The sequence below is a fragment of the Odocoileus virginianus genome, chromosome 21 (assembly GCF_023699985.2).
Source record: "Odocoileus virginianus isolate 20LAN1187 ecotype Illinois chromosome 21, Ovbor_1.2, whole genome shotgun sequence".
Lineage (NCBI taxonomy): Eukaryota > Metazoa > Chordata > Mammalia > Artiodactyla > Cervidae > Odocoileus > Odocoileus virginianus.
This window is the reverse complement of record NC_069694.1, coordinates 41,189,130-41,210,117: the sequence shown is the minus strand read 5'-3', so window position 1 is coordinate 41,210,117 and position 20,988 is coordinate 41,189,130. Positions and strand designations below refer to the sequence as shown.

At 37.8% G+C, this 20,988-nt stretch overlaps 1 protein-coding gene across 1 annotated transcript in view; it reads left to right on the top strand.

Moving 5' to 3' along the window:
- Positions 1-20,988, top strand: part of MANBA (mannosidase beta) — a 125,436-nt gene that overhangs the window by 43,129 nt on the left and 61,319 nt on the right. Inside the window, exons 8-11 of the mRNA XM_020901948.2 lie at positions 9,628-9,779; positions 12,604-12,721; positions 14,548-14,634; positions 18,107-18,274. Coding sequence (XP_020757607.2) covers positions 9,628-9,779; positions 12,604-12,721; positions 14,548-14,634; positions 18,107-18,274 — 525 coding nt within the window. The remainder of the gene's footprint in view (positions 1-9,627; positions 9,780-12,603; positions 12,722-14,547; positions 14,635-18,106; positions 18,275-20,988) is intronic.

Here is a 20,988-nt window from a genome sequence, read left to right as displayed (position 1 = left end):
ACTGCATCATTTGTTTGCCTTTATGACTGGCTAATTTGGCTCACCATTATATTTGTGGCATTTAGACATGTTGTGGTCTGTAGCCATGGTTTGTCTGCTTACACTGTTTTGTAATATTTCATTGTGTTACACTTTGTGCTGTTGAGATTTGGTAGTTTCCATTTTTGACTTTTCTGAATAATGTTGCTATGAACATTACTATGTGAGCCTCGGAGCACATATTCCTCCAATAGAATTTCTGCTGTCAGTGAGATTGCTGAATGCTAGGGTATGCGTGGGTACAGCTTTTACAGACACTGCTAAACTGTTTTCCAAAGCGTTTGTATTTCATCTTTACTCAGCATGGTCATGTGCTTGTTAACACTCAGTATTGTGTCAGAGAGGAATTTTTTCCCTCACCTCCAGCCCTCTCTTATCGGCTCTCTATTGTTCATGTTTCCTGATGGTTTCATTGTTATCCTGGGCTTGCATTATGCAAAAATATTTTCGTATTTTTAAAGTATCTCATTGAAATCCATATTGTTAAGCTTATGTCTTGTCTTCCATCGACATTAGACATACGCATTTTAATTTTTATGTTTACTAGACATGTCACAAGACAGAAGCACAGTCTCAGACAGAATGCCTTGGGGAAGTTACAGATTTTGGTTTTTGCCCATGTAGCAGAGATGTACTGGGTCTTAAAAAGAATGCAGGCACTGTGGGGAATAGAAAGTGCTCACTGTATTTCTTTTGGGCAGGAAAGAATATCTTGTCTGAAATTTGTTGTTAAAAGGAGTAACTTTGGAGCAAATAGTTTTAGTATGACAGGAGATGATATGAAGCACAGTTAATGAGAACTTTAAATAAATTAAAAAACGAAAGTAGGTGTTGGGATATTATAAAGCCTGTCAAGTAAGTTATTTCGAGAGGAACCTTAGAATGTGAGTCATATTACTAAGTGAAAGAAGCCAACCTGAAATGATTCCAATTATGTGATATTCTGGAAAAGGCAAAACTATGGAGACAGTGAAAAGATCAGTGGTTGCTGCGGGTTGGGAAGTGGAGGGAGAGATGAATAGGTAGAGCACAGAGGATTTTTAGTACAGTGAAACCACTCTGTCTAACACCATAATAGTGATGGATACATGCATTATGCATTTGTCCAAACTCATAGAATGTACAACATTGTGAGTGAACCCTAATGTAAACTATAGACTTTGGGTGATTATGAGGTATCAGTATGGGTTGATCAGTTGTAACAAATGTGCCACTGTGGTGGAGGATGTTGATAATGGGGATAGATATTCATGTGTGGGATCAGGGGATAATCTTTGTCCCTTTCTCTCAGTTTTGCTGTGAGTCTTAAACTGTTCTGAAAAACTTAAGTATTTTCTTAAAAAAAAAACTTGAAATAGAGGAAAGTGTGAAATGTGATGTGTAATATATAATATTTTGCTTGGTAAGTGCATATTTGGGTTTATATATGAAAGGTTGGCTTCCCAGGTGACTTGTTGGATAAAGAATCTGCCTGCAATGCAGGAGACAAAAGAGACGTGGGTTTGATCCCTGGGTCAGAAAGATACCTTGGAAAAGGGAATGGCAACCCACTCCAGTATTCTTGCCTGGAGAATCCCGTGGACAGAGGAGCCTGGTGGACTACAGTCCGTAGGGTCCCAAAGGGTTGGACATGACTGAAGTGACTGAGTACATATAAGATGTTTTGCTAATTTTAATATCTTTAGAATTGAAATTAATTTTTTTACTAGATGATTGTTTTAAAACTAAGGAATCAAAGTAAAATGTGACATCAGTGGTGGCAGTTATTAAAAAACCCCAAAATAACTTGAAATTCTTTTTGGTAGCACTCCAGATGCTCCATACAGAGATCAAATGTGTGAGTTAATCAGATATGTCCATAGAGAAGGTGGTAGAGTTGAAATAAAGTTACTCTCCTATTTCTGGAAAGACTGCTGCTGTACTCACAGGTATCTTAAAACAACTGGATGGTTTTTTTATAAACCTCTGTTGTGGTTAGCTCCATATGAGTACTGCATATGTGGCCAGTATCAACCGTGGAGTTCATACAAAAATCAAGGAGATTAATCCCAAATTTTACTTCTGCCTCCTGAAAATCATTCTTTGAAACTTGCAGGATTTGCTCTTTTGGAAACATCTCTTTTTTAAAAAAGTTTATTAATTTTTGTCTGTGCTGGGTCTTCATTGCCGCATGGGCTTGCCTCCAGTTCTCGCAAACGGGCTGCCCTCTAGCTGCACTGCACCGGCTTCTTCTTGTGGCGGCTTCTCTTGCTGGGGAACACGGGCTCTAGGGCACGCAGGCTTCAGCAGTTGAGACGCGGGGCTCAGTAGTCGCGGCTTGCAGGCTTTAGAGCACAGGTTCAGTAGTTGTGGCTCACAGGCTTAGTTGCTCGGAGGCATGTGGGATCTTCCTGGACCAGGGATCAAACCCATGTCTCCTGCACTGGCAAGTGGACTCTACCACTGAGCCGTCAGGGAAGCCCAGAAATATCTCTTCAGGTGTGAAGTTTTCTGGAAATTTGGAAAAATTTTATTCATTTTTTAAAATCTCAATGCATCATTGAAAAAAGCTGCAGAAAGTTTCCTAGACAAAAAGAATGCTCGCTATGAAGTTAGGGCACCAGAAAACTGAATTTTGAAAAGTTAATCTCGACTTTGAACTCCTGTGTGAGTCGAAGAAAATGTGGACACGTATGAATCAGCTCATTTGTGTCTCTGCTAGTGTGGCTTTTCTCTTCCGAATTTTTTCTTTTCTTAGTGTAGAATTTTAGATGAGATTAATCAGATACAAATATATATGCTTTGAACAATGTACAGTGAAATTCCAAGCTTTTAAAACTCTTAAAAAATTTGAAGGCTATTTATTTTGCAAAAACAAAATGTGAAGAAATGAACATTTACAGAGGGAAAAAAAAAACCCCAAATTTGAAGAGGAGTGCCAGGAGAAGCAGCAAGAAATGCTGATCTTGCATTGCCTGAAGAAATCAAAATAGTGAGGTTGAATGTCCCAGCCATTTTCACCAAGAACTGGAGACTTGTTTTAAAGCAGTAGATCAGATATCTGTGTTTCACTGTCATTCAGCCATTTTTGCGGATTATGCCAGAGAAATACTTGAGAAGCGGAAGTTTTTTGAATATAGGGGCATTTGTAAGCAGTTTGAATGGATTTCAAGGAAACAGACATGGATACTACTGCATTTTTTGAAATTTAATGTGAAGTTGAGTTTTTATGAATCTTGACAAAACTTAACCTTTGTCTGATACTTTCCCCAAATATTTGTATATCTTTAGATTCATTTGAAAAAGCATTTCTCAATTAAAATTAACAAAAGATGTTTTTCCATCAACTCTTCAAGGATAGATTGACAAATCTGACTATATTCTTTGTAGAACATATACATATAAAGATCAGTTCTTGACAGTCTTAGAAATTAAGGCTCAAAATAGCAAATATTATTATCCATCACTATAGCAAACCAGTATGTAAATATGTAAATAAAAACCAGTTTGTAAATATTATTATTACAAATAATATAATTAAATTTATAAATCCAGTAGTTTTTATACTGATATTTATTTTACTTCAGAAAAGGTATGATTATTCATATGGCATTTAAATACAAAAGAACTTTCAGTGTCTGTATTTTTTCTGGCCATTATCATTATTCATTTTATTTCATTATTACTGAAAGTAATTTTGTCATATAGAAAAAGATATATTAAAAAGTGATCCTATCTAGTATCTCTGGTGCTAAGTCACTTCAGTCAGGTCCGACTCTGTGTGACTCTATGCCAGGCCCCTCTATCCATGAAATTCTCCAGGCAGGAACACTGGCCTGGGTTGCCACGTGCTCCTCCAGGGGATCTTCCCGACCCAGGGATCAAACTTGTGTCTCTGTGTCTCCTGCATTAGCAGGCAGATTCTTTTACACCAGTGCCACATGGGAAGCCCATTAGTATCTATCAGATACGCTGAGTACACATTTGGCTATAAAGATAACAAGCAGCTATGCTGATGTAAACTTCAACCTGTTAACTTCTGCTGTGCTGCCATCTGCAGACTTCTAGGTCATGACAAGGAGAGCTTCTCTTGTATCCTTCTGCACAGGTCTGTTTGAGGAGAGCTCTTTGTGGAGATCCAGCACCGGTTTTCTTAGTATTTCTACATATTAGAGGACTTACAGAGCACACAGAAATGGGGGCTTTCGTTGTCTCTAAAAATGCATGACAGTAGATGTGAAATTATTTTAGAAAGTGTACTTTGAAAATACATGAAGATTATTTGAAAATAGTTTCAAATACCACTTGTCAATGTTTAGAAATGTTATTTTTTTAAAGAGAAGAAACTTATTCTTTTGAAAATCTAATGATACTGTGACAGCTTTTCAAGTATTAATATTTGATTACAAACAGCTAAGAAGTAATCAGTGCTTCATTACATCATCATCTGTTTGACCTGCCAGAGAAAGGAATTTGAAAGTATTGTATATACTTATCAGTCACAAACCTCTTAAGCCATTTTAGATAAGATATTCCTAACTTTTGTCTAAAAAATATGTTCAGTTATCCTGTGCTTTTATTTATTTTTTTGTTTTGTTTTATCCTGTGCTTTTAAAATTAATCCTATTTTAAAAATTAAATCATGAAACTAATTTAAAAAGTTATTTATTGAGGTGCTAATAGAACTTTCAACATTAAATAGAAAGTTTGGCGATTAAATAAATTTTTTTAATTCAAGCTGCTTGACTTACACATTTATGTTCTCAGATATTTACACCCTTTTCTACTTTTAGAAGTAACTTTTTTGAGCTGTTTAAAATATTTTTGATCTTGTAAAGAGATAGTATATTCACTATAGATGTAAATATGTTACTCAGGGGTCTTTTCAGAAAACCTTTCTAGGAGCGCATTATTTTCTCTGAGGTAAAATACTTGCTGTAAAATAAGGCTTTTATGTTACCTGATGAAACTGCCGGAGGACATGGTTTTACAGACACTGGTCGTAGGCCGCCCAGCCTGTGACCTGTCCAGGGGTGTGCAGGGGGCAAAGTGCCTGATCACTGCTGCTTCACCTCTGAGGCACTGCAGATGTTTTAAGGTTTACTTTGCTGGGGTCATAAAATTGTTACCGTCAGAACTGGGATATAGGGATAGCTGTCTTTTCATGAAAACATTTGCACAGTAAAAAAAAACAGTCTGCTAACCCAAACTCCCACTCCGTTTCCCCCTATGCTGTCTTTGGCAACCACATGTCTGTTCTCTATGTCAGTGAGTCTGTTTCATAAATAAGTTCATTTGCATCACATTTTAGATTCCACATGTGATATCACATGGTATTTGTCTTTCTGACTTACTTCACTTAGTATGATAATCTGTATGTCTATCCATGTTGCTGCAAATGGGCATTATTCTTTTTTCATTCCAGTAGTATTCCATATTGTATATATGCCACATCCACTGTATCCATTTCTCTGTTGGACATTTAGGTTGTTTCTGTATCTTGGCTATTGTGAATAGTGCTGTTAGGAACACAGAGTTACATGTATCATTTTGAATTATAGTTTTATTTGGATATATAACTAGGAATGGGATTGCTGGATCATATGGCAACTCTATACTGTTTTCCATAGTGACTGCACCAACTTCCTCTCCCACCAACAGTGTAGGAGCGTTCCCTTTCCCCATACCCTCTCCAGCATTTGTTATTTTTAGACTTTTAATGATGACTGTTCTGACTGGCCTGAGGTGTTATCTCATTGTAGTTTTGATTTGCACTTCTCTAATAATTAGCAGTGTTGAGCATCTTTTCCTGTGTCTGTTGGCCATCTCTGTCTGTTTTTAGGAGAAATGCATGTTTAGGTCTTCTGGCTGTCTTTTGACTGAGTTGCTTGGTTTTTTTATATTGAGCTAAGTACTAAGTGAAGTCACTCAGTCGTGTCCTATTCTTTGCAACCCCATGGACTGTAGCCTACCAGGCTCCTCTGTCCATGGGATTTTCCAGGCAAGAGTACTGGAGTGGGTTGCCATTTCCTTCTCCTGGGGATCTTCCCAACCTAGGGATCGAACCCAGGTCTCCCACATTGTAGGCTGACGCTTTACTCTCTGAGCCACGAGGGAAGCCCTGGAAGCATGAGCTGTTTGTAAATTTTGGAGATTAAGCCCTTGTCAGTCACATTATTTGCAAATCTTTTTTCCCAGTCCATAGGTTCTTTTAGGTTTGTTTATGGTTATGGTTTCCTTTGCTGTGCAAAAAGTTGTAAATTTGATTAGATCCCATTTGTTTATTTTAGCTTTTATTTCTGTTGCCTTGGGAGACCAGCCTAAGAGAACTTTGGTATGATTTGTGTCAAAGGATGTTTTGCCTGTGTTCTCTGCTAGGAGTTTTATGGTGTCAGGTCTTCTGTTTAGGTCTTTAAGCCATTTTGAGTTTATTTTTGTGTATTGTGTGAGGGCGTGTTCTAACTTCACTGGTTTATGTGCACTGATTTACAGCTTTCCCAGCACCACTTGCTGAAGAGACTTTTTCCCATTGTATATTCTTGCCTTCTTTGTCGAAGAGTAATTAACCATGGGCGCGTGAGTTTATTTCTGGGCTCTCGTTGTAATGGGTCTTTTATGCATGTATGATATTGTAATATAATGCATTGGCTGTTTGAAAAATGTTGATGTCTGGAGATTTTTAAATGTTTCCAGATGTTAAACCATTTCAGTATATAAAATCACATTCACATTTGTTAATACCACTGTCAATAACTTCTGAAATGTTTTTAAGTATTGGGAAGTTCTCAAGCTCTTGGTAGGGGGTACAAGTTTTCCTAAATCCTAATTTTTAACTGTTAATTTGCCTTGAAATGACAAGGCTCAGTTAGTCATTTTCAAGAAAATGTCTATCAAGTCACCAATCTGAATAAACATAGTTTTTCTGGTGGTTCTTTCAAGTTAAAATAAAGCTTTATGAACCAGATGGCCAATTCAGCTTACAACTCAAACTGCAGCACAGATGCTTTTCCTAAAGACATCCATCCTGCACGATGCTTTATTCATAGTTGCCATTTCATCGTTGCATCACACAGACTACTACAATGATGTGTATTCAAGATTGGGATTTAATAGAATTAATGATTTTTTGTTGTTTTATCAAGGACGTCCTTAAGTGAAACTGGCTCCTCCCACCAATAATGCATGAAGGTGAGGAATATAATGACTACCAGCACAAACTGGAGACACTGCCTTGATTTCTGCCAAGGCACTAACAATGTTACCCTCTGTAAAACTCTCTGAGCTAGTATGTGTGCTTCCCTAGCAAGTGCAGTGTGATAACCAACCCTACGAGATGTACTAGTGGCTTTTTTCATTTCTAGTTTGAAAAATATGATAACATGACATAAACAATGTACTACAGTGTAGTAAAGAATGTACTGCTTTCAGAAGAGCTTATCACATTTAAGTTTAAAATATTCAATTTCTTTTTCTTCATACTTAGAATGATTGGTCTCAAAATGATACTACAATGTAACTGGTACCATAAATATTATTGTTATTTACATGTTGCATTGCATAATGTATGGGTGCTAATTCTCTTTAGTTGTGTCCAACTCTTTGCAACTCCATGGACTGTAGCCCGCCAGGCTCGTCTGTCCATGGGATTCTCCAGGCAAGAGTACTGGAGTGGGTTGCCATTTCCTTCTCCAATTGCATAATGCACTATAAGATAAATTATTAACACCTATAAAGTTGAAGGGAATATGGCTTTCACCACAGTCTCATTTCTTATTATTTTTCCCAGTTTCTTTGGAGTAGATTCCTCCCTTCCTTGAGTCAGAAGACAGATAAGTCAGTTTCATTTTTTCCAGCACTTTGAAATGTAAGACAGTGTGGTTGTAGGTGAGAATGTTAATCTTCTAGTCCCATTTTAAGACAATAAGATAAAAATTAGGAAAAACATTATAAATGTTTTCTTTTAGAATGAGATGAAGTATCATTAAATGAGTCTCAAAAATCAAAATTTATTTTTATTTGAAAACTTAAAAATTATTACTTGAACAAAAATTATTACTTGAACAAGTTAACAAACGGTACCTCATCCTTTTGTGTTTCTGTTTAAGTTGGAATGAGGAATGAGGCTACAGAGATTATAGCAGGAATAATCACCAACAGCTCGGAAGAGCCGAGTAGTACTCAGAAAACATTGAGCTAACCTCTGAGAAGGTACCTCTTTATGCCCTCAGCCTCTGCTATAGAACACACCAGAACATACAAACACAAATTCCATGAGCTGTCAGAATGATGTCATCACACATCTTGTAGCTTCTGGAAAATTCCACTGTATCTTCAAAAGAGTAAGAGTGAAAAAGGCATGTAATGTTTTAGCTTTACTGTGAAGATAGTTTTGAACTCAGAGATCCCCTTGAAAGGTTCCCAGGGACCCCATATAGTCCTCTAGTCACACTTAACTAACTGTTGTTCTAGATCTTTGAAACAACCATCAAGATGTTTGAAAGTTACCTCTGAAAATAGCCATTTTTTTTAAAGAACATTTTTGCATCCTAAAGCAGATGTGGTAATTCCATGTCAAGGTCATCCTCATCAAGGCCTTGTTCTGTGTCTTCCTACAAAGTTAACTCTGGTATCTTTTGTTATGTCGTATTAATTAGGCTAAGCGTCAGAAAGTGAAAGAACAGTGGGCACTTTTACTACATGAAATAAGTTGATCTATTAACTATTTTTAGTTAGAGAAGAAATGCATAATCTTGTTTTCAAGGTGAGGCTTTATTGGTATGAAACTGTCTCCCTCATTCCTTGATCTAGTTTATGGCTGGAAAGAGTGAAGATTTGGATAAGAATACAGTCTTTTCTAGTTTGCTGCTCATGCTTTCAGCCAGGAGAAACCTGGCTGGACTGTCTCTGGGACAAAGATCTTAGCTTCTTCTCACGCAGCAATGATAAGTCCGTCCCTTCTTCCAGCTGAAACATCACTCACGTTTCCAGTCTCTCTACTTGTGCTCTCTCAGACATTGAGTTTGATGGATAATTAGTTAGGATTCAGTTGCCCATTCAACAAAATGGTTTTTTATAATATTGAGCTCCTAAGATGGAAAATTGTTAAATAATGAAATACCTTGTGCTGTATTTCTTTGATTCTAAGATGCACATTTCGGCAGGTTTTAATAGTACTGAAATGAGAACGTGTTTTTCAAAGGTGTATCTGCTTAACTGGTGACTTTTCTCCCCCACTTTTGTGAAGTAGTATCAATTTTTGTTTTAATTTTGAAATGTTATCTCAAATATATATTTTTTGACATTATTGCAAATGCTACTTCATAGGAAAGACAATATATTTTCACTCTTTAATGGTTTCTGTGTTTTATTCTCAAAGAGAAATAACAGAATCTGGCAATAATTTATATATTTTCTTAAAAATGCTCTTTCACATTAAGAGCTTCAAGTGGATAGAAAATTAACACTAAATTATGTTCATAGAAACTGCTCAGAAGTTTGCTTTTTTTAAAAAAACTTTTTTTTTAAGGCTATAGTAAATAATAAAGTTTGGTTTTGGCATATGCTTATATTTTAAATTTTATATTCATTATTTAATTCTGTTAACAATAGGTTTATTTTAGGACAGTGGAACTTGTAGAAGAGCCCATACAAGATTCTCCTGGTCTGAGTTTCTACTTCAAAATTAATGGCCTTCCCATATTTCTGAAAGGCTCGAATTGGATCCCTGCAGATTTATTCCAGGATAGAGTAACCTCTGCCTTGTAAGTTATCATCTTTATTTCTTGTTCCTCTTATTATTATCAATCCCACAGAGCTTAAGAGCTACTCATTTTAATTTTTTGTTGTTGTTGTTCTGGTGGAAGGAACCAAGAGGGAACATATAATTCTAGGATGATGAAAACTCTAGAATGGAAAAAATTTTTAAGTCATTTCATTCTCATGAGCTATAGACCATCTTACAGCTAAACTATTTGAGACTGCTGAAACTATCTAATTTTTATAAATTGTTTCCAGAGGAACAAGAAAATGGCTAATGTGCATCTTGGATAGTTAGCCCCTGTAAAAAAAGATGACTAAATTTGACTTAAAATTTTTTTTTTTGAAGAATAGCATGGGTTTTTTTTTGTTTGTTTGTTTGGAGTGCTTTACCAAAAAAATGGTAAATGGTAAATTTGGTAATGCAATGCTTTATCAAAACTATTTACTTCTTCACGCTAAGATATTTACACATTCTTCATGTTTATTATGCTTTTAATAAAAAGTACTAAAGAAATCTTCAAAGCGTTTTTCTGAAGCTCTGAGGAGTTAACAAGAAAATATTTCCTGATTAGATTTATAAACTGCTATCTTTGTAATAGTAAAAATAAGCTTTGTGAGGTGAAAATAAACACATTTCAGTTCACTTCAGTTTAGTCGCTCAGTTGTATCAGGCACTTTGCGACCCCATGGACTGCAGCACGCCAGGCCTCCCTGTCCATCACCAACTCCTGGAGTTTACCCAAACTCATGTTCAAATTGAGTCGGTGATGCCATCCAACCATCTCATCCTCTGTCGTCCCCTTCCCCTCCTGTTCTCAATCTTTCCCAGCGTCAGGGTCTTTTCCAATGAGTCAGCTCTTCGCATCAGGTGGCCAAAGTATTGGAGTTTCAGCTTCAGCATCAGTCCTTCCAATGAACACCCAGGACTGACCTCCTTTAGGATGGACTGGTTGGATCATCTTGCAGTCCAAGGGACTCTCAAGAGTCTTCTCCACCACCACAGTTCAAAAGCATCAATTCTTCAGCGCTCAGCTTTCTTCACAGTCCAACTCTCACATCCATACATGACTACTAGAAAAACCATAGCCTTGACTAGCTGGACCTTTGTTGGCAAAATAATGTCTTTGCTTTTTAATATGCTGTCTAGGTTGGTCATAACTTTCCTTCCACGGAGCAAGCGTCTTTTAATTTCATGGCCACAGTCACCGTCTACAGTGATTTTAGAGGCCCCCAAAATAAAGTCAGCCACTGTTTCTACTGTTTCTCCATCTTATTTGCCATGAAGTGATGGACTTACTTATATTATACAAATATGCATTGAGGTATATTATGTTTAGAATGTAGATGGGGTTGATATAGGTAAACTCTAATTTTGCCAAAAGTTATATTTATAATAATATCCTTTTACTTTAAAATGTGTAATATTTTTGAATTTCATATGAAAATAAAATCATTCTTCAGACAGAGCATGGAAATTTTGCTGTCTCCTTCCCACCCTGGTGGCTCAGATGCATTTACCTGCAATGCAAGAGGCCCAGGTTTGATCCCTGGGTTGGGAAGATCCCCTGGAGTGCATGCATCCTAAGTTGCTTCAGTCATGTCTGACTTTGTGACCCCACGGACTGTAGCGCACCAGGCTCCTCTGTCCGTGGAATTCTCCAGGCAAGAATACTGGAATGGATTGCGATGCCCTTCTCCAGAGGATCTTTCTAACCCAGGGATTGAACCCAGGGGTTGTCTCTTTCATCTCTTGCATTGGCAGAGGGCTCTTTACCACTAGCGCCACCTGGGAAGCTTCCCTGGAGTAGGAAATGGCAACCCACCTCAATATTGTTGGGTTGCAAAGAGTCAGACACGACTGAGCAACTAACACTTTGACTCCACTCCTGGTAGGTTTTGGTGGCAACTGTACAGCACAGCTGGGCGAGTTAGTAAACCTGCCCACAGGTGTCTTTACTAGGAGCACAGTGCTCTGGGTCCATGGTCTTCCTGTTATTGGACTTTTTCCTCCCCTTCTGGGTGCTGTTCTGGAAATGGAAGGTACTGCTGTCAAGGTGGATGCAAATTTCTAAACTTTCTTGAAGGTGATGTAAATAGGAATTAGAGCAAGAAGGAAATTTACTAGATAAGGGGGTACTGGACTGGAGGAATTGTTTTTTAAAAAAAAAAAAAAAACGGATGAGAGTGAGCTAGAAACTAATATTCAAACTCTGATTTTTGTCTCATAGTTTGAAATGGTTATATAAAATGAACACATAGTTTCTAAGGTTTACAACAGGAATAACTTTAAGACAAAAACTTAATTTTAAAAATAGTGTTAATAGTGACTGAAAACTTAGAAGGCAGAGAGAATATATCACTCATAATTTTTCTACGTTTATTTTTATGTGGTTACAGTTAGAAAGTGAAGTGAAAGTGTTAGTCGCTCAGTCGTGTCCAACTCTTTGCAACCCCATGGACTGTAGCCTGCAGGCTCCTGTGTCCATGGAATTCTCTAGACAGGAACACTGGAGTGGGTTGCCCTTCCCTTCTCCAAGGGATCTTCCCAACCCAGGGATCAATCCCGGATGTCCTGCATTGTAAATGGATTCTCTACCATCTGAGCCATGAGCAAAGTCAATTATAATTACAGTTAATGTGTATATAATTTTGTCTCATTTTCTTCACTGTACATTGTATCCAAACCATCATAATTAAAATGTGTTCTTTTAACAGTGATTTGAAATGTGTTTATCAACCACAGCATATTTCTTAAAATTTTGTTCTTTTTTTTTAAATGTTCCCAAGATTTTAAATTAGCATTTGTTTTAAAATTTTCTTCTGTAGGTTACGGCTCCTTTTGCAGTCTGTTGTGGATGCTAACATGAATGCTCTCCGGGTTTGGGGAGGAGGAATTTATGAGCAGGATGAATTCTACAAACTCTGTGATGAACTAGGAATAATGGTATGTAGTTGACAGCTCACCATTTTGTTGATATGTTACCATATCCTCAGTTTGACCTCCAGTGTTCTGAGTGGGGATATTGCCCATTCCTTTGTTTTTTGTTGTTGTTGTGTAGTTTATTTACAATGTTGTGCTAGTTTCAGGAATACAACAAAGTGATTCAGTTATGCATGTATTGCATATTCTTTTCCGTTATGGTTTATGTCAGGATATTGAATAAAGTTCCCTGTGCTATGCAGTAGGTCCTTATTGTTTATCTATTTTATAGGTAATAGTTTATATTTGCTAATCCTCAACTCCTAATTTATCCTTCCCCACCTCCTTCTCCTTTGATAACCATAAGTTATATTTCTCTTTCATAAATTCATTTGTGTCATATTTTAGATTCCACATATAAGTGGTATCATAGCCCATTCCTTCTTTTCTCAGAGCCAAGAATGATGTTCCACTTTTTTTTTTTGGCAGAGAAATAAATGGCATCTAGCAAACCCAGAGCCATAATTGATAGCAAATATCATAATTATTTGATTATTTTAAAAGGATAGACATTCTGCATATTGGTTGTATCTAAGCATATATCTATATTTTCTTTGTAATAAGAGGTGATAAGAGGTTTGTGATATGAGGTTAAGCATAAAAAGAAAAATAAAATATTAAAAAATTTTAACTTTAAGGAGATATAACAAGACCTAGAGAGAAGAAAAATGATTACATTTTAAAAGATGTGTTTAATACTCTCATTAAGTACTTCTGAACATGGTTTGCATTCATGAGGGTTAGGCAAAGGAAATATGTTCTTTTAATTCTAGTGCTGCAGTTCTAAGATGTAAAGCACTTCATAGAAGAGTAGTAATTTTAATAACATTGATAATGCCGATGGTCATGATGTATCAATATTCTGTAATACTCTGGGCATTGTTCTCAGTGCTCTGCATTTATTACTTTATTTCATCTTCATGCCCACCATATGAGGTAGTTACTGTTGTTCTCTATCCCCCTTTTACTCGCATATGGAGAGGTTAACTAACTTTCCCAAACTCACACAGTGGGTATATGGTGGGAATGAAGTTCTGACTCAGGCCAACAGATATGGCTCTGTGCTCTAAACCACTCTCCTTGTGGCCTCCCTGAATGGTGCATCCTGAGTCGTGTTTGGCACTTTGCAACCTGTGGACACTCGTCCACCAAGCTCCTCTGTCCATGGGATTCTCTGGGCAAGAATACTGGAGTATGTTGCAATTTCCTACTCCAGGGGATCCTCCCAACCCAGGAACTGAACCCGTTTCTTTTAGCGTCTCCTACATTAGCAGGTGAATTCTTTACCACTAGCGCCACCTGGGAAGCCCAATTGCACTTATGTGGTTTCCTCTCTAAAATGTCCATGAAGTGATCCTTTTGGCCATGAAAAGTTAATCCTTTGATTTTTAAAAAAAGTACGTTTCTTAACAGTCTGGGCCATTTCTCAAAACCAAATTCCTGGTGAAAATTAGAATGAATTAGAAATGAGGAGAGGTTGGGGGACATCTTGACTGAATTTCATATTCTCCACAACACAAGCACTATTTCCTTATTTGAATTCCTGTTTTTTTTTTTTCTTTTCTGCACACCTAATGTTTTCTCTTCTCAGGCTTCCTTACAGTCCTAGAGAGTTTGTAAAGTGCCTTTCCCAGTACCTCATGCCTTGCACTGCGAAAACGGTCACACACTTCAGGCTAAGTTGATTTTTGTTTACATGAAAGATAATGCCCAAGGTTTAGGACAGAGAATTTTCTTCTGTGCAATGAAATCGATGGAAGTACTGTGTTACCTCTTATTTGATTTGCTAGATATGGCAGGATTTTATGTTTGCCTGTGCACTTTACCCAACCGATGAGGATTTCATGGATTCTGTGAGAGAAGAAGTCACTCAACAGGTATGTCATTACCATTCCAAGAAGTAAAGGCTTAAGTTTTAGTTTTGCCTTTTGTTAAACCTGTCCGTGTTTTTCTTGTTTTAAATTCCATTGAAGTATAGCTGATTTACCATGCTGTGTTTAATTTCTTCTCTTTGTTTCTTTTTGTTTTATTAAATCCCATGGGGGAAAAAAATCAGCCAGGTGATTGACTCCTTGAGCGATTCCATCCAGTCTCATGGTTCTAATTCCACTTATTGGTGGATGACTGTCAGATTTATTCCTGGCCCTGACTTCTCTGCTGAATTCCTGGTTCTTACTATCTAGCTCCCTGCTTGGAACCCCTACCTAGAGGTGTAATAGGAATCTCAAATGTAACAGGTCTAAACCAAACTTATATTACCTTTCCCAGACTTGCTTTTCTTGCTGTGTTCCCCACCTCAATAAATGGCAATACCAGTCTTTGAATTTCTCAGGCCAAAAATTTTGATTCTTAACTCCTTGATTTCTGTTGCATTCCACATATAAATACCTTATATTTATAGATCTGTAAATGCAAAGAAGTGATTATATCCTAGCTCTGTTCACTGAAAAATCTTAAAAACAGTGAACAGCCTAGTTAAATTGAGCATCCTTATATTGAAATAGTCTTTCCCGCTAAAAGAAGGGTTCTTAGAGGAATGGCTGGTTCCAGGTCTGGAACAAGAGATATACTAGATGATGCTGGAATATTTTGGCATACAAATAACAAGGAAGCTACCAAAGATATGTTAGAAGAACGTTGATGAGACTGACTGACCAAAAGTGGGACAATTTGAAATTCAGTAAGGATAAGAATGTCAGTGGATCGAAATCCATCAAGTATGTTAAAATCTATAAGTTCATCATTGGTGTCTGAGAATGTATATTTGTGGGGAAAACCAAAAGAAATGAAAAAAATATTATGACACTCAAGATAGTGGTTACTTTTGGAAGGAAGGAATGGCTATGATTAGGAAGGGGTACATGAGGGCTCCTGGGGTGTTGGTGAAGTTTTCTTAGCCTAGATGGTGTTGCAAGTGTGATTGCCTTATAATAATAATTCATTGTGTCATAGTTTGTTTTCTGTGTCTGCTTTTTCTTAAGTTTAGAAAGTGAGCATTGAATCATCCCTTACTCAGAGCCCTCTAGATACAGTTAAAGATCCTCACCATGCACTTTCTTGTCTCTGCCTGTCTCCCCAGCCTCGTTAGATACCATATTCCCTGTACTTTCCCTGACCTGGAATGCCTTGCCTGTTACCCTCCCCTGCGGATGATCTGAATCGTTCTTTTTCTGACTCGTCTTACTTTGGGCATGACTCTCTGGGAAGAAACTTACTGTGTCTACAAGTCTAGATTAGGTCATTTTCCCTTTGTGACATACATCACACTTGAAATTACTTGTTCAATGTTTTGTCACTCTATCAAGATTGTAATCTCCCTGAGGCTTAGGGCAAGTTTCCCCCATGACCCGGCTGTATTATTCATCCGATGTATAGGTGGATGGATGAGGGAATAACTTTTAAAATATTAATTGTAGTTATGTAGGTTGTAAACATTTCAGTTTTAATTTTCCTTCACACAATTAAAATATATCTATGCGTTCTCAGTTCTTTTATGTATTATTAAAGAGAACTTTTTGTGCAGGGTTTATTAAAATTTAAAGTAAAGCTCACCATAAAATTCTAGGTCAGTTTGAAGGGTGTGTGCAGCATAGAGCCACTGAAGTTTTTTGTCTCTTCGGTATTTGTATTTTCATCAGTACCATAAGCATGCCTGTCACAGCTGGTCATAGCCCTCTTTTACCTGTATATGAAAAATGAAAGTGAAAATTGCTCAGTTGTGTATGACTCTTTGCAACTCCATGGACTATTCAGTCCATGGAATTCTCCAGGCCAGAATACTAGAGTGGATAGCCTTTCCCTTCTCCAGGGGATCTTCTTAACCCAGGGATCGAACCCAGGTCTCCTGCATTGCAGGTGGATTCTTTACCAGCTGAGCCACCAGGGAAGCCCAGGAATACTGGAGTGGGTAGCCTATTCCTTCTCCTGCGATCTTTCTGACCCAGGAATCGAACTGGGGTCTCCTGCATTGCAGGTGGATTCTTTACTAACTGAGCTATCAGGGAAGCTACCTTATAAACAGTATTTTCAGAGGCAAATAAGGAAATACTGTTTATAAGACTAGCTTAGAAAAAACACAAACTTTAATTTTTTAAATTACATATATCTTTTTAAGGTATTCTTAATACATCTCTATTTCACATGTGGATTACTTAGCATTATTGAGTGGAGACCACAGTGAGAACATCAGCTGAAGTCCATCGTGTAGTCATCCATTCCAGTGCAAGAGAAGCTATGAAAACCAATAAGGTTATATTGCTAAAACATGTTCCAAAAGAATTTCTCTTGACCATTGACTCACTCTGTTGTTCTCAGAGAGATTTAATTGCCCTCTTCTGCTGGGCTTATCTTCCAATGTGTCAGAAGAACTGAATCCTTTCACCTCTATGAAGGGCTGGCCTATAGTGAGCCCAGATCATGCAGGGTTTTCAGATTCCTCAATTTCTTTTTTTGTATTTAGATAAATTCAGTGACTTAACCTTAGTTGATTTCTTAAGATGTTGCTGTTCATTCGCTAAGTCATGTCCAACACTTTGCAACCCCATGGACTGCAGCATGCTAGACTTCCCTGTCCTTCATCATCTCCCAGAGTTTGCTCAAACTCATGTACCTTGAAACATGATACCATCCAACCATCTCATCCTCTGTCCCTTTCTCCTCCTGCCTGCAGTGTTTCCCAGCATCAGGGTGTTTTCCGATGAGTCAGCTCTTCCCATCAAGTGGCCAAAGTCTTAAGATATGACGTAGTTATTTCAGAGGACAGACTCTTGATGTCGTAATCTTTTTTCCTTTAGAATGTTTCATGTCTTGGTAAATTTCAGAATCTCTGTGGTACTCACTTGCTTTGTAAAGCTCTCTCTACCTGTCCTGGTGGTTTTCTGATCTTTATGGAGACAACTGTGTGGGACTTCAGTCCCTCTCTCAGCAGTAGTGTTTGTTCTGCCTTATTTGTTTCTTCCTCAAAAACTCCAACTTGCTTTTGAGAAACTAACCTCTGTAATGTAATGCCTCCTGCCCTTTGTACTTTTTAGAACCTTTTTGTGGTGAGTCAGATAATGATGAGTTGATTTATTTTTCTCTTTAGTAAAAGGGATTATATTTTCATCAATTTTTATAAAAGAGAAGAGGAACCATATTTTATCAATGTTCATAAAATGTAGATAAAAAGAATGTCAGGTTTCTTAAAATGTCTTTCCACATGTAACATTACTGCTCATTTTCTGATGAGTTTTCTGATATGTAAAAATATACATGCAGAAAGGCAATGGCTATAATTTTATGAATAATTACAACTCTGAGCCTTTTTATGTTGAGCATTTGAAAATTGTTTTATGTTTTCTTCAATTTTAGGTCCGGAGATTGAAATCTCATCCCTCCATCATCACATGGAGTGGAAATAATGAAAATGAAGCAGCACTAATGATGGATTGGTATGATATACAGCCCAACTACTCGCATATCTACATCAATGACTATGTGACGCTGTACGTGAAAAACATCCGAACGATCGTCTTAGAAGTAAGTTCATGGACTTCCCTGGTGGGCCAGTCATTAAGATTCCATGCTTCCAGTGCAGGGGCTGCGTGTTGGATCCCTGGCCAGGGAACTGAGATTCTATATGCCTCTCAGCATGGAGTCCCCAAACTCAGCGTGCCTCAGTGTAACACAGCTTAGCACATGTGTGGCACTCAATGAATCCATCCTGTGTCACCCCAGTAGGAACTGGGATGTGGGGGAGAGAACCAATACAGTGTCATGCTCATTCTTGCTATATCAGAAGTAATAAAATCTTCAAAGAAAAAAAGTTCAGACATACCTCAGAGATACTGTGGATTTGGTTCCCTATACCACAATAAAGAGAATAGTGCAGTAAACCTAGTCACATGAATTTTTGGTTTCCTAGTGCATGTAAAAGTTATGTTTATACTGTGGTCTGTTAAGTGTGCAATAGCATTATGTCTTAAGAAACAATGTACAGAGCTTAATAAAATAATACTTTCTTGGTAAAAAAATGCTAACAATCACCTGGGCCTTCAGCAAGCTGTAATTTCTTTGCGGGTTGAGGGTCTTGCCCCGATGTTGATGACGGTCAGCTGATCAGGATGGTGGTTGCTGAAGATTGTGTGATTGTGGCAATTTTTGAAAATGAGACAATCAAGTTTGCCACATCAATTGATTTCTGCCTTTAGGAATTGTTTTTCCACAGCACATAAGGCTGTTTGATAGCATTTTACCCACAAGTAAAACTTTCAAAATTGGAATCAGTCCTCTGAAACTCTGCCATTGCTTTATCATCTATTCTTATGTGATATTCTCTAAATCCTTTGTTATCATTTCAACTGTCTCTGCAGCATCTTCACCAGGAATAGGTTCCACCTCAAGAAACCAATTTCTTTTCCCATCCATAGGAAGCAACTCCTCACCCACTTAGGTTTGTTTTTTTTTTTTTCCACTTGGGTTTTATCACAAGATTGAAGCCATTCCGTCACATCTTGAGGCTCCACTTCTAATTCTGATTCTCTTGCTGTGTCCAGCACATCTGCAGTTCCTTACTCCACTGAAGTCTTGAACCCCTTGAGTCTCTCATGAGGGTTGGAATCAACTTCCTCCAAACTCCCATAGGAATGTTGACATTTTGACCTCTTTCCATGATTTGTAAATGTTCTTTCATGTCATCTAGAATGATGAATCCTTTCCAGAAGGTTTTCAATTGAATTTACCCAGATCTGTCTGAAGAATTTCTGTCTTTAGCCTTACAAAGTGTATTTCCTAAATAATAAGACTTGAAAGTCAAAATTACTTCTTGATCCATGGCTTCAGAATGGGTGTTGTATTAGCAGGCATGAAAACATTAGTCTCATTGTACATCTCCATCAGAGCACTTGGGTGACCAGGTGTGTTGTCAATGAGTAGGAATGTTTTCTTCCTAGCAGTAGGTCTCAACAGTGGGCTTAAAATATTCAGGAAACCGTGTTGTAAACAGATGTGCTGTCATCCACACTTTGTTGTGCCACTGATAGAGCACAGCGTAGAGTAGATTGAGCGTCATCCTAAAGGGACCTCGGATTTTTGGAATGGTAAGTGAGCATTGTGTGTGTGTGTGCACACGTGTGTGATCAGTCGTGTCTGACTCTTTGTGACCCTGTGGACTGTAGCCCACCAGGCTCCTCTGTCCATGGGATTTTCCAGGCAAGGACAATGGAGTGGGTTGCCATTTCCTACTCCAGGGGATCTTCTCAACTTCAGACTCTTGTGTCTCCTGCATTGGCAGGCACATTCTTTACCACTACATCACCCACTGGTTTCAACTTAAAGCCACCAAGTCCATTAGCTTCTGACAAGAGAGTCATCTTATCTCTTGAAGCTTTGAAGCCAGCATTAACTTCTGCTGTCTAGCTGTTAAAGTCTCAGATGGCATTTCCTTCCAGTAGAAGGCTGTTTCATCTACATTGAACATTTGTTGTTTAATGTAGCCACTTTAAAAAATGATCTTAGCTAGATAGTCTAGATAACTTGCTGCAGCTTCTACGTTAAGCCCTTGTTGCCTCACTTTGCACTCTTAGGTTATGGAAATGGCTTCTTAAGTCTGAGGAACCAATCTCTGCTGGCTTCAGGCTTTTCTTCTGAAAAGAGGTGAGGTTTCCTCACCTCCCACTCAGCCTTCTTAGCCTTGAAGAGAATTAGGGCCCAACTCTGGAATAGGCTTTGGCTTAAGAGAGTATGTGGCTGTTTTGATCTATCCATAACTTCTCCATATCAGCAATAAGACTGTTCTGTTTCTTATCATTCATGTTTTCACTGAAGTAGCACTTTAAATTTTTTTCAAGAAGTTTTCCTTTGCATTCACAACTTGGCTGGTGAATAGAAGTGAATAGGCCTTTGGTGAGAGAGGCCCATCTTGGATTTTGACATACCTTCCTCACTAACTTGAATCATTTCTAGCTTTTGATTTAAAGGAGAGGCATATTCTCTTGCTTTCACTTGAACACTTACTTGGCCTAATTTCAGTATTATTGTGTCTCAGGGAAGAGGAAGGCCTGAAGAGAATGGCTGGTCTCTTCAGTCCCTCATGGGGGAATGGCTGGTCAGTGGAGCAGTCAGAACATCCACAACACTAAAGAATTAAGTTTTCCATCTTATGTGAGTGGGGTTTGTGGCATCCCAAAATAATTACAGTAATAACATCAAAGATCACTAATTACAGATCACTATAACAAGCATAGTAATAGTTT